Source organism: Aquarana catesbeiana, linkage group LG05 (assembly GCF_042186555.1).
Source record: "Aquarana catesbeiana isolate 2022-GZ linkage group LG05, ASM4218655v1, whole genome shotgun sequence".
Lineage (NCBI taxonomy): Eukaryota > Metazoa > Chordata > Amphibia > Anura > Ranidae > Aquarana > Aquarana catesbeiana.
In genome coordinates this window covers 362,030,154-362,044,927 of record NC_133328.1, presented here as the reverse complement: position 1 = coordinate 362,044,927, position 14,774 = coordinate 362,030,154, and the positions used below count along the sequence as shown (strand labels likewise).

General features: G+C 36.8%; 1 protein-coding gene across 2 annotated transcripts in view; it reads right to left on the bottom strand.

Moving 5' to 3' along the window:
• Positions 1–3,990: 3,990 nt before the first annotated feature.
• The window catches only part of CDH20 (cadherin 20), a 691,588-nt gene continuing 680,804 nt past the window's right edge, over positions 3,991–14,774 (bottom strand). For both annotated transcript variants that reach the window (XM_073630897.1, XM_073630899.1), the window contains one exon: positions 3,991–5,901. In XM_073630897.1, coding sequence (XP_073486998.1) covers positions 5,408–5,901 — 494 coding nt within the window. In that variant the 3' untranslated portion in view covers positions 3,991–5,407. The remainder of the gene's footprint in view (positions 5,902–14,774) is intronic.

Here is a 14,774-nt window from a genome sequence, read left to right as displayed (position 1 = left end):
CACCAAAGGCCTAATTTTTCTGCCCCTGTTCAACAAGGGCATGTAATTACAATTCTTGATCTAATATTTCACAGCAGGGCCCTGTGAGGGCTTACAGTGTTGTGGCCACAACAACACCTAAGGCCCAAATTTCCGCTGAGTATATAAGCCAGGCCCCTACTTTCAAACATCCAACTTACAAATGACTCCTACTTGCAAATGGAAGGAGACAACAGGAAGTGAGATGAAATCTACCCCTAGGAAGGGAAATTCTCTCCTGTAAGAGTTAATATGGGAAAAACTTTTTTCCTTTCCACTGATGCTTTATCACCAATCCTTGTTTCACAAAAAAACCCACATTTTCAAAAAACATTTGTCATTGGGACAAAAAGTGAGGTGAAATCTTCGGAAGAGGAGCACAGACAGCAAAACAAATGTCACAGGGGTGATAACCCGTCCCTAGGTTTTCCAAAAAGTTTAAAATAGATTTTTTGGCTGGAGCTAAACACGTTAAAAATGTACCAGTTCAAAATTTTCCATCGGAAGATCCGACCGTGTGTACGGGGCATTAGTGTCCACAAAAAGACAATAATATTTTTTTTTTTATTAAGGATGATAAATGCCTGTTCAATCTCAGAAATTGTGGCCGGTTCACACATTATTTTATTGATGCAAAATGCTTGCTCAATTTCTCATATATTATTCAAACAGGCTTTTTAGCTTTCTTTGGGGATAGGCACACCTTCCACTGTCAGCAGTGTACGAGCTCACCGCTCGTCTGGATACACTGCATCCTCTGTTTTAATTTGTGTGAGTACCTTGGTTTATGATATTAATAAAGCCCTGTGAAGTTCAAAACTACTACACTATATGGCATCCTTGTCTCCCTTTGGTCGCTATACCCCTGGAGGATCTGAGGTAAACTGAGAGACAGCCTGAGTGCAGGACCCATCCCCACAGGAGACACCAGCAGTGCCTGACTGTTCTATGCTGTAACCTCAGGTTAATGAGGTAAGGGGCCATTACCTTCCAGTGTAGGATTATCTGCATGAAGAGCACCTGTATACACTTCACATTTCTATCCATGCTAGCGAATGCGAGAAAAGATCCAACTACTGCTCATATCTTTCCATTGTTTGGCATGTTTTAAGGAGTATTGGAGTTGCTAGACATTGCACAAGTCACCTTTTGAATTTTGAAATGCTTTGCTGTTGCACAAGTCACTTTTCTCCATGAACTTTTAATATTGCTTTATTTAACTGTAAGCACATACTATTGGCATTGGACACTCTATTGCATATATTATGGATCCCCATGGACATTCTTTGTAACATTGCACGTTTATTATATTTTGTTTGTTTCTTCGTTTTTTTTGGCCCCAATCACTGTTTATATTTTTCCACTGTTTGGCACGTTTGAAATACTATTGGAGTTGTTTCATATTGCACAAGTCACTTTTTTGAATTATAAAATGTTTTCTGTTGCTGCACAAGCCACCTCTTTCTATGAACTTTAATATTGCTATATCTACTTGTAAGCACTTACTGATGGCATTGGACACTTTATTGCAGTGATTATAGATCTCCACGGACATTCAGTGTAACTTTGTACTTCTAATATTTTTTTGTTTGCTCTTTGGAGATTTTTCTGGCTCCAACAGTTTTCACTTCATATGCAATATATATATTTATGTTTTTAGGTTGATGTATTACTACTGACCTACACGTCATTATTTTGACTCACACTCACTTACGTCTATTTCTACCTAGCACTATAGGTGATACAGGTCACCGCCTGAGTTTAATATTCACTAGCACACTGAAATTAGCGATTTACTTCTTAAGCCACTGATTGCTATTGCTTATTTACATTTAGGCACTGGGGTGTACATTAGGATTAGCGCAGCACCATTCCTACTGACTATATTACATCTGCCCTTAGGGTCAGGTTGGACCCTATTCGGTGCAAGCTGCTTTTCCTTTACTATTACCGGTCTTACATGGTAGCGCAGGAATAAAAAATACCCGATAGTTTTTAGCTTTCTACCTTCACATTCTGTCCCAATGCTAAAACTGGAAGTGAGAGGAAATCCCTCCAAATTAAGGAAATTCATTGGGCCCCCCAGGTCACCAAAACTAGTGTTCCCATTGGAACATTACTCCTCTATTACTGTTCTGGGGACAACCCGAAATGTAGGATTTTCCTTTACTCAAATTTTTGATGATAACGTTAAATAGGACAAATATAGGGGGAGAATCTCCCTAACAGGGCAGAGGTATCATTAAAAACAGGTGTTCTAATCCATATCAACGCAGTCCAAAGCAAAAACAAAAACAAAAAAAAAAGTTTTTCTTTTAGTTATACTTTAAGGCTTATTACTACTACTACTACACAGAAAAGCAGTTGTTTTTGCTAGAAATGCCTAATAAAAATGTCTTTTGGGGTGGAAATAAATCATATTGGGTTGTTACTGCTGTATGTAAGCCAAGCAATTTTGTAGAAGTAAAGTCAATCATTAGAAATGCAATGTACGTGTTACCAGAATATGGTGTCATTGCATGTTTCCCAAGAGTCATAATGCTCTTGTACAGATTTAAGGCATCCACCAAGCATACTATTTAAAAGAACTGCATACTTATTGGGGTTGATTTACTAAAATCGGAGAGTGCAAAATCTGCACAATCATGCAGCTGTGCATGGTAGCCAATCAGCTTCTAACTTCAGCTTGTTCAATTAAGCTTTGACAAAAAAACTTGGAAGCTGATTGGTTTCTATACAGAGCTGCACCAGATTTTGCACTCTTCAGTTTTAGTAAATCAACTCTATTGTGTTGCCATTTGACTTGCTTTAAAATGGCCTGCCTCCACTAAATGATAATATCATATTTTTAATACATGTTCCCCAGGTCAGTGCCCACCCCCCATGTCCTTTCTTTGTCAATACCTTGACTTTTAGGTAGGAAAATAGTGATTACTGAAAAAAAAGGAACTTTAAGATGACTTCAATGGGGTTTGGATTTCGGATGCAAACTTTAATATTAGTTGTCGAATGTTCAGCAAACCAAACCCGGGTATGTTTAGCTCATCATTAATTGACGGAAAGATTACATAATCGCATTGTAACACTGTTGACCACATTAGTATTCTTGGGTGTTCCTGGAACAGAGTAACACACATCTGCCTTTTTGTGAAGTAATGAATTCTGCATGTAAATTACAGATAAAATAGATTGGCCTGAGCATACTCTCTGCATAGCCAACAATTGGAGTCCATACACCTTGAATTGAACTACAAGCAGGCTAGGCCAAAAGATGTCTTCTAGGTTTCGTCTAGTCAACAGTTCTAATCATACTCAGAGTAAACTGTCTTCCACACCTAGACTTGCCATGTGATTTAATCTTGTCACTGTGATACTTATCCTAATTAGGTGAGTGTGGTGGAAGGTTGGTAGCATTAAACAAGGGACTTAGGGGAAGTTTGTGATTTAATGAAAGCTAGTTAAGTGCCGTTGTACATAGTGAGATAAAGGTAGCTTAAAGTTCAAATCAAATTTGGCAAGGAATGCAAAATTACATTGGCTGGCATCAGGTAAAATAAAAAAGTAGCTGTAGCAGCAGTACTCATCAAACCTCCAGCGCTGTCCCCTGCAGATTACCTGATCCAGTGCCAATGGTATGAATCTACTTCCTGTGAGCCCATGGTTTTATAGTCTTCCCAACTCACAGGAGAATGCTGCAGAGATTGGACCCATGTTACTACATGCCAACATTTGGGATCCACTCTCAATCTGAGGAAAAATGGATATAAGTGGTCCGTGACATCACTGAAGACACTTAAAAGAAGGTATGTATAAAAAATTGTTCTAAAAGTGGAATAGTATTGTGAAGGCAGATGGACATTCATTTTAAATAGGAAACCAATTACTATATCAGTGGACCAAACATACACAACAAAACATAAGAGATATCTTTAAGTACAACTTTTTATTAAAGAAGTGCTAAAGTACTGGCCGTTCAGTACATCATATTTCATTACCAAAATTATTGACAAGTATACAAAATGTGGTTTACTTTTCTGGGATTCCACAATTGTTCATCAAGTACAGGACTGTCTAACTGGTAAGCTAAAAGCAGCCCTCCAAAGCTCTTTGGAGCTCCCAGTTTCCCTGAAAAATTTTGCTTGATTACATATTCATTGAATTCATTAGTAACAGGCCCACAAAAACATACTAATTACAGAAATGTAGGCTCCATAATGGAAATACTTGGACAGCTCTGATGTAAACATTTTTTCGGTTAAATAACATAAAGTAAGCCATTTAGAATGCTGGTAGTGTACATACACCTTAAAGATGAACGTCAGCCATGTTAAAATTGTGGATCTTGTTTTTAATCTTTACCTACTCTGTTTTACTGGTGAAGCAGGGGGGATGCAATACAAAGTTCTCCAGCACACAACACAAATCCTTTGTGTATTCTTCCTTCATTGCTACATAGAGCAGGTACACAGAGAAAAATCCCCCTTGCACGAAGAGAACGTAAACAGGATCCAGATAAGATTTTCTTCTAGGTTTATACCTGCTCAGCTATGACATGAACAGGAAGAATGGCTACACACAAAAAAAAAATCAACTCTCTTCAAATGTCCATGTGGGTGCATGGTGACGTCATGAGGGTTATTTTCCACAGAAAAGAACATTTTATTGGGGTTGTGTTAGAAACTAATGTTCCCTATTGGGGTCCTCTTAAATTATGTATTTGGCTTTCATATATAAAATGTAATAACAACATTTGGCACATGGCAGTGACACAGGATGTGCAAGCACAAACAGTTTAACATTTTTTATCTCAGCAAGTGCCACCATAAAGTTAAAAAGGAAAAAATTCCATAAAACTGAAAACAAAAATGTTAGTATTATTATGTTTGATCGGATACTATGTAAGATTCCAGTGCTTATACAGAAATGAATATGAGATCAAACTGGTCATAGAAATAGATTAAACAGTGTTATTATTTTTTGTTTTTACACATATTTGACATTTTCCGTAGTGAGCATTTATAAATTAAGAATAAAACAATATTTTCCTTTGCTTATTTGCCATTTCATGTATTTGACAGCAAGTGTAAATGTTGATGCTGTATAAAAATATATGCCATAACACTCCAGGATGTAAAGGTCCTTTGACTCCAAGAAATATTTAATCTTCCATGGATGATAAACATTATCCAGTATGTTTTTGTACATGTAGACCAAATAAAGCTGATCCAGAGCAAGGTTAGGCAATCATAAGCTATCATCCATGTTTAGTGACTTCACCATTTATGGTTTTCCATTTATGTAACGTTCAATTGAAATCCCAAAGTAAATGGATCCAGATTAAGTGGGGCTCAATGCCCTGCATAAAATGACTCAAATCTCCTTTTTGCCATCACAAAGATGAAGTGCTATCCTTGGTTCCATACATCTCAGCAAGCTTTTTGAACCGTGGACCCCAGTCAGTAAGATAATCATAGCTCTGATCAGAGTCTGTACTGAAAGACTGTAGTGAGCTTAGTGAATGAGCCACTGAGCCATCTCCCTCGAACATATAAGTTTGAAGAGAATCAAAAGGAGGAGCACAAATGTCTGTGTCTGCTTCATACAACTTAGCCAACATATAGCTGTGAACATTGTTGTCCACCATACATGTCTGAGGCACATAACGGGACAAGCTTTCAATCTCTGGTTGCATGTCCTGCCTATTTTTTCCAACATGGACCTCCCTTGGATTCCAGAAAGCTGCAATGTCAAATGCCTCTGTGTCTTCTTCTCCTCCTCCTTCATCATCATATCTAACAATGTTTTCATGGACATTGTCTTCTTCATCAATAGTGTACGGTTGTTTTCTGTGTCTTCTCATTGATAAAATAAGAAGCACCAACACTGCAACAGAACAATAGTTTCTTTTAGTGAGTAATAGTTTCTTTTAGTGAGAACCATTCACAACAAACAGGTTAATTTCTAACCACAGCATACTTTCACATTCTATATTATTTGGAACTGAAGCTCAGCTGAAGTTATATAAGGAGGAAAGTTATGTACTGAAGGGAGTGTCCCCTCTAAGTTAATTTGTAGTGGTAGAAACAATGTGGGTTGACAATGATGACCACTAGTTCTGAAAATGATTGTTTCCTGGCTGTAATTGTGATTTTCTGGCTTCACTGACCCAGACTAAGTGTACTGATTGGGAGTACTGACTTCATTTCGCTCTTTTCAATGCCTCAATATATACTGACACTAGACAGCTATTATTTTTAGAAGAAGATCAGCGATCGCAGCCCATCATTCCCTGATTACTGGTTTGCTTTAAAGTTTTTGGTTTTAAGTACACTTGAACTTTGTTTGAGAATTGGGGGCAGGAGGCGGAGCCTAGCGGAGCAGACATGCATTGTTAGAGCTCCACACCGCTGAGGAGAGAAGAGAAGGACAAAGCGGAGCCTGCAGGCTCAAAAGGTATCCATTTGAACCTTTTTGCCCCAGGGAACAAACTGTGAAAGTTTGGGCAGGAAATATGGTACTGGGAGGAAACCGTGGCAGAAATAAAAATCACCTCACAAAGAGCTCACAGGCACTCACTGCAACTAAAGCAGCTCCAGTCACCTCACAAGATACAGCATCAGGGCGCTCTCACAGACAGAAAATGTCACAGCAAGACTCTCCATTTGAGTCAGATACAGAGCAAATCCTCTCACAAACTTCTCCACAAGCCTCCTCAGCATCCCCAGTAATATTATTACAATTTGAAAAGATGTTTCATAAGGCTTTAAAACAAACCTCAGACCAAATAACAAAAAGCCTAACCAAAGAAATAAGAGAGCTGGGAAACCGCACCGCAGCCTTAGAAATAAAAATGGATGAAATTGAAATTACAACCCAAGAAAATATAACAGAATTGGAACAATTAAAAGAAGAGAATTTAATACTTCAAACTAAGCTCGAAGATTACGAAAATAGAGCCAGACGTTCAAACTTGCGCATAAGGGGAATACCTGAAACTGTGACAGACCTGCAATCTACTATTACTGCTCTATTACAAGAACTAAAGCCAGATATCCCTATTGAATGTTTAGAACTGGACAGAGTACACAGAGCCCTCACAGCCAAAAAGAAAGATGGACCCCCACGTGATATAATCACAAAATTTCATTATTACAGAACGAAAGAACAAATACTAATTGCTGCAAGAGAAAAAAAGGAACTTAATTTTCAAGGACACAATTATCAAATTTTTGTTGACCTATCCCAACTTACTATTACTAAAAGACGATCCATGAAACCCCAACTAATGGAACTACAACGCCACAACATTATATATCAATGGGGCTTCCCCTTTTCAGTCAGATTTAACTACCAAGGTACAATTTACAGAAGCAGATCAGCAGATGAACTACAACAAACCCTTTTAAAACTAAATCTGACAGAACCCACAAGCAGCAACACTCCCACACACAGAAGAATGGCGTCATCTTCACCTTCAGGCAGCACCCAGAAAATTTCAGAACAAAATGGGAATCATCATTCTCACAAAAGAGGCCGTTATGCCACATCATCCATGGACCAAGAAGATTCAATGGACTGACATCCTAATTCCTGATATCTCTTCATTTATTATACTAAGAGATGGTTCTCTATAAAAAACCTATATTTATAACTGAATGTAACTGCATTCTGATAGTCACACACTGTGTGGGATCATGTTACATTCCAGTTATATTTCTTATTACTACTGATTCATATAGCCTTAGAATATATAAGTGAAATAAGGAAATTCTTGTTCAGTTATATATTATCAGGTAATAACAATAGATGTATTACTTTTTAGGACAAATATGTTCAATAATCCAGAAGTAATGGAAGCTTTTTCTTTCTTTTCTTAAAACAAATATATTATTACCTAACTAGTACCTAGAATTATATTTTTGTTTATTCTAATCTGAAGCAATACAACCTCAATTTTATAAGTTAACATATCTAAACAGTTACATATGAATAAAATATGTAATTGTTTACTCTAAAAGGGTTAAAATCCCAAAATAATTCAAACTATCTTCATCAATACCAAAGTTATTAACAGTACCTTTCTAACTGAATTATTTAGCCTAGGGCAAGACTAACCATATACAACCACCCTGGAATAAATAATTTCAACAAAAACTATATTCTGCACTCCAATTAATGAAACATCATTTTGATGTCTTTTGACATAGCACTTCTCTCCTGTAAGCGGAAGATCCGTGTACCCCCATTAGCCCTCCTCATTCTCCCAACCATATTATGTGGGAGTGTGACGAAGGCACTTATTCCCCTGAGAGAGATATTTATTCTCTTTCACTGGTAAATTGTGATTACTTGCAAAAAATAATTTATACAATGTATCATCTAATCTCATATGTTTTTTGTTTACTCTTTACTCCAGAATTCACTGGTTTCTTTTCTATCTATTCATCTCTTCAGTCCACACAGGTTGATCTGCGCAGTCAGCTCTGCATAACAAAAAGTAAGTCAAAACTATTTGATCTATTGCCATGGCACCACTGAATATACTTTCCCTGAATGTTCAGGGAATAAATGTCCCTCAAAAAAGGACCAAAGCCTTCCGTACTTTCCATAACAAGAAGGCTCACATAGTATGCCTCCAAGAAACACACTTCACCAAAGATTCTACTCCAAAATATATTTCTCCTTTTTATCAACAAATTTACACGGCTTCTGCCTGTACCAAGCAAAGGGGAACTCTAATTGCATTTCACCGATCCACACCATTCACCTTATCATCAGAAATTAAAGACCCAGAAGGTAGATACCTGATACTCATGGGTTATATAATGGATACAGCAATCACGGTGATTTCCTACTACGCTCCTAACAAACAACCTACACCATTCCTCTCACATATATTACAAGTGATTAATACACACAAAATAGGAACAGTGATAATGTGTGGGGATTCGAACCAGGTCCTCCTCCCATTTCTAGATAAATCACCTTTTACACCATCCAAAATAACCTCTAGATTACCTTTTTCTCAACTTCTTTCCAAATACAATCTGGTAGATTCATGGAGAGAAAGTAACCCAATGAAAAAGAAATTCACTTATTTCTCGCACCCTCATCAAACCTTCACCAGAATAGATCATATTTTTCTAACAATAGGAATGATACAGAAATTATTGCATCAGATATAATTCCGATTCCGTGGTCTGACCATAATGCAGTATACACTACTATAGCCTCAGCCATACCAAAAGCGCATGACCCAACGTGGTACTTACCGGACATAATGCTCAAACACCCACTACATCAGATGGCCATTGAATAAGCTTTAAAGGAATACATATCAATTAATAATACAACAGACATCTCCCCAATAACACTGTGGGAAGCTCATAAGCCTGTCTTGCGTGGTACAATACAAAGACAAATGGCACTATTTAAACGGGAACGCAAAAATCTAGCAAAAAAACTAGAACTCAATTTTAATGCAGCCTACATATCATTTCAAGATAATCCATCTCATAGTACAAAATCTCATCTGCAAAAATCTAGATTGGAATACGATCTATTTCTCACTGAGTCAGTTGATAAATCCCTCAAACGCTCCAAACACAATTTCTACATGAATACAAACAAACCAGGTACATATTTGGCTCGGGCATTAAATTCAACTAACAAATCTTTCAAACCAATACGTTTGAAATTATCAAAAAATGTTTACACTTGTAATCCAGTTAAAATAGTCCATAAATTTCACTCACATCTCGCAACTTTATACAAGACAAACAATGAATTTAATCCTACAGAAGCTGAATCCTTCTTCTCAAAAATAACCTTACCTGAGTTATCTCAGAATCAAAAAAGCAGTTTGGATGAGCCTATAACTATAGATGAAGTTGCTAACGCCATAAAAGACCTAAAACTTAACAAAAGACCAGGCCCAGACGGCTACTCGGCTTTATACTATAAAACATTCTCAGAAATACTCTCTCCCATTCTCACTGAAACTTTTAACAAACTTCTAGATGGACATTCTTTTCGGCAAGAAACACTAATGGCAATTGTTTGTATGATCCCAAAACCCCTTTCTGATGATACTTCCTGTGTGAATTATCGGCCTATCTCTCTGTTAAACCTCGATATTAAATTATTAGCAAAAATAATAGCAAAACGCCTCAATAGCATTATAGGAAAATTAATACATAGAGATCAAGTAGGCTTCATGCCAAATAGACAGGCAGGCGATAATATACGCAGGGCAGTGTTATTGGCACATATTGCTAAAAAACGGAAAATCCCTTTATGTTTTCTATCTCTCGATATTAAGAGGGCATTTGACACAGTATCCTGGCAATATATGCAATGTTCATTACAAAAATGGGGTTTTGGACCCCACTTTTTAACATGGATCAAAGCATTATATAATAAACCCAAAGCCTATATAAAATATGCTGGATACAAATCTGAAGCCTTTAATATCGAAAGAGGTACCCGACAGGGTTGCCCATTATCTCCCTTATTATTTGCCCTTATACTCGAACCCATGGCCCAATACATCAGAACAAACCAAACTATAACTGGCATTGAAGTAGGAGGTATTACACACAAATTATGTATATATGCAGACGATATATTACTTTTTCTATCATCACCACAGGTCTCTGGTCCTAACTTAATACCAGCTCTTGATGGATTTGCAGCCCTATCCGGCCTTATGATTAATCCTAAGAAATGCCTAGTGCTTAATATTTCACTCACAAACATGGAATTGATCCCGGCTAGGGCTGCACTCCCATTCACATGGGCAGAAAAATCAATCCCATATCTTGGAATTCATTTAACAGCATCTCATTCTGACTTATTCTTAACCAATTATCCTCCTGTATTAAGACAGATCACAAATCTAATAAAACAATGGTCGCAACTTCCTTTATCCTGGATAGGGAAGATTAATGCAATCAAAATGACTATTCTACCCAAATTGCTTTATCTATTCAGAGTCCTCCCTATTCCAATTCCTTCCTATTTTTTGAGAATAGTACAAAAAAGAGCAACTTCGTTTATATGGGGCTCTTCTAAACCACTTATACCTATACACACACTACATCTTCCCAAAAATAAAGGAGGCCTGGGATACCCTAATTTTACTAACTACTACAGAGCAGCACATTTGGCCAGTCTGTCCAAATACCATGCAAAACAGGAAATCCCATTATGGGTATTTATAGAGGCTTCAGAAAATGACCCTCTATTAATATCAAATTTATTATGGCTTGATCCTAAAGACCGCTTTAAAATTCATAATCCCATAACTAAACACTTCTTATCTCTCTGGGATAAACTAAAAACCAAATATCAGTTACAATCTCCACACAATCCTCTCCTTACTTTTATCAGAAATCCGGCCTTTTATCCGGCATGGATCTACCCAAATTCTTTTAAAGCTTGGACAACATCAGGCATTCAGACACTAAATGACTTCATAGCATCTAAATCATTCCTTTCATTCCCATCGCTTAGAGAAAAATATGATCTACCAAACTCTGAGATATTTAGATATCTCCAAATCAAAAATTTCTATACACCATTCCTAAAGGGGGATACACCATTATCCCAATTATCCATTTTTGAATCAATCTGTACAAAAGATCCATTTGCTAAAGGTACAATTTCATCACTTTATAATCAATTATATGGAGTAGCAAATCTTAATAGACCCTCTTACGTTCAGAGGTGAGAGGAGGACCTGGGACGAACTTTAGAAGACACGGACTGGTCTAACATATGGCTCACATCTAAGTCATCTTCACCCAACATCTTAGCACTGGAGACAAATTATAAAATCCTAACTCGCTGGTACCTTGTACCCGCTAGAGTGGCAAAATATTCACCTAATACCTCAACTCTTTGTTTTCGAGGATGCCCAGAAATAGGCACATATTTACACATATGGTGGACGTGCCCAGTAATCCAAACCTTCTGGAAGGAAGTCTTCGTGATTGCATCTAAAATATTTAAAAAAATAATACAACCAGATCCATATTTAACTTTACTTAATCTAAAACCGGAATGGTTAACACTCTCTCAATTCAAACTTATGATCCAACTAATAACGGCTGCAAAACAAACAGTGGCCAAGGCATGGAAATCTCCTACATTGGTACTAGCAGAAACAATTCACAGAATGAATAATACAATGTCCCATGCTAAGATGGTAGCCATCGATCAAAATCAAATTCCAAAATTTAAAAAACTTTGGCATCCTTGGATAAAACAACAGTTCCTGTCAAACTTCAATGACTCTGTCCTGTTGCCATGGTAACAGATTAAATGACTTACAGAGACACCCATTCTAAGGCTTCAAAGAGAACTAAAAAGAGTAATAAACTGACGAGCGGGACAACCTTGTGGACCATACCTCTACCTTTCAACCCTTTTTCTTCTTTCTCTTTCCTTTTCTCCACCTTACGATTAAAGCTCATTATCAGAATTTATTTGACCTATATACACTCTACTTGTAAACAATATGTATAGTAGGTATAAATCATTTAAATACCTACAAAAGTAACTAAGGAAATGATATATATCTTTAATTTAGGTTTACGTGAACCCAATGTTTAATATTTTAAATTTCATGATATTTACCTATATAAACCCTACTGTAAAACAATGAGCTTACTTTATAGATCCTTGTAAACTTACTTTATGTATCTTTATAACATTGTATACTCAATAAACTTCTTTTGACAAGGAACTTTGTTTGAGAATTAAAACAAACAGTGCTTTTCTAGTGTTGCAGTGTTTAACACAACTATATATTTAATTATGAAAAACATGAATTAATATTTAAATTACATTACTGGGTAATTAATCATTAATTGGCCTATTTCAGACATTACTAATCATTAATGGGTAATGCAGGAAGGTGGTTTTCAACCACAAGTGTGCAGATCATTGTTGATTGACAGAGAGTATTCTAAAAGTCGGTGATCATACTACCATGTCATTCTTTGGAGCTCTTCACAGAGATCCAGTGTGTATGCTTCCCTCTTGGGGAGACAGCAGAGATGTGATACATTCATTACTTTCAAAACAACTGAATATTTGCTGTTTGGGCCTCTGTTATCTTGAGGGTTCTGTCATTTTGTTCACATAGAACTAAAACTAAAATCAGCTTCAAACTAAGAAACGGGGTTTCTGCAGAAAATCTTGTTGTTATTTCACTGCTGATGTGCAACTGACAGTTGTATTAGACTACTGTATGTATGTTCTGATTAAAGCTACATGCTGGACTAATGGGTTTTAAGAGGTGGAGCCTTATTTTCAGAGGCCTATAATGTAAAGTATATTTTACAGTACATATAACTAAGGATGGCAAATGTCTACTGTAGTGAGGGACCTTTACAAATTTGAACAGATGATTGAAGGGAAACCTGTGATGTTGATGGAGCTTTGTAGGTAGAAATACTGGTCTGGGGGTTGTGTGCTCATATTAGAAGTTGACACATATGGAAGTGTAGAATGAATCCTGGGGAATATTAGGAGATATATGCATGGCATGTTTGTCCATCTTATTTGCAAGCAAATTATTGCCATCTTTGCTTTGGGTGTCAGAGGACTTTGCCCCTACAATGATCTGAAGACTAAACAGAGTGTCATTGTATCAAAAAGAACTATTGCTGTAGGGGGGATGCACAATGACTGATACAGAGCATAGTGTCTAAAAAAAATTCAGAAACCTTGAAGGAAAGTCAGTTTCATTAATACAATCTTTCAGAGGCCAAAAGAAAGAGATCATTTTGATCTTGGTGAACATAGTTATGGTAAAATAAAAGGGAAAGGCAATGTGCAAAGATTAGCAACAAATGAGTTCTGAACTTTCATTATTCTATTGGCTAAAAATTTATTGCAGATTTTAGCACTTTATACATAATCTTTGTTATTGTTTGGCATGCCATGATTTAACCACTTAAGGACTGAGCCTCTTTTTGACACTTGTTGTTTACAAGTTAAAATATTTTTTTTTGTGTTAGAAAATTACGTAGAACCCCCAAACATTATATATTTTTTTTCATACACCCTAGAGAAAACGGTTTTAATACCGTTTTCATATGCGGGCGCAACTTACGTATGCGTTCACTTCAGCGCACGAGCTCAGCGGGATGGGGTGCTTTAAATTTTTTTATTTTATTATTTATTTTACTTTTTTTTTTTTTTTTTTTTTTACACTGTCCTTTAAAAAAAAATGTTTGGCTAACTTTCATTCATATTACAAGAAATGTAAACATCTCTTGTAATAGAAAAAAAGCATAACAGGACCTCTTAAATGTGAGATCTGGGGTCAAAAAGACCTCAGATCTAACATTTACACTAAAGTGCAATAAAAAATAAATTAAAAAAATGGAATGTCATTTTTTTTGCAAAAAAAATAATTTCCCTTTTAAGACCATTGGGCGGAAGTGACGTTTGATGTCACTTCCGTCCTCTAATGCTATGGAGCCGAGTGGGGGCCATCTTTCCCTCACTAGGCATCCAGGCAGTGAGGGGAGTAGACGCGATCGTCTCTGCCTCTACCGATGGCTCCGGTAAGCGGCGCAGATGGCCCTCTCCTGCCCTCTGATAAAAGTGATCTTGCGGAGCATCCACTGCTGAGACCACTTTTATTTGAAAGAGAACCATGCGATGTTGCTTGAAATACCGGGGCTATGGCAGCTAGCTGCTGCCATAACAACGGTATTTAGCATCAAATACTGAAATACAGC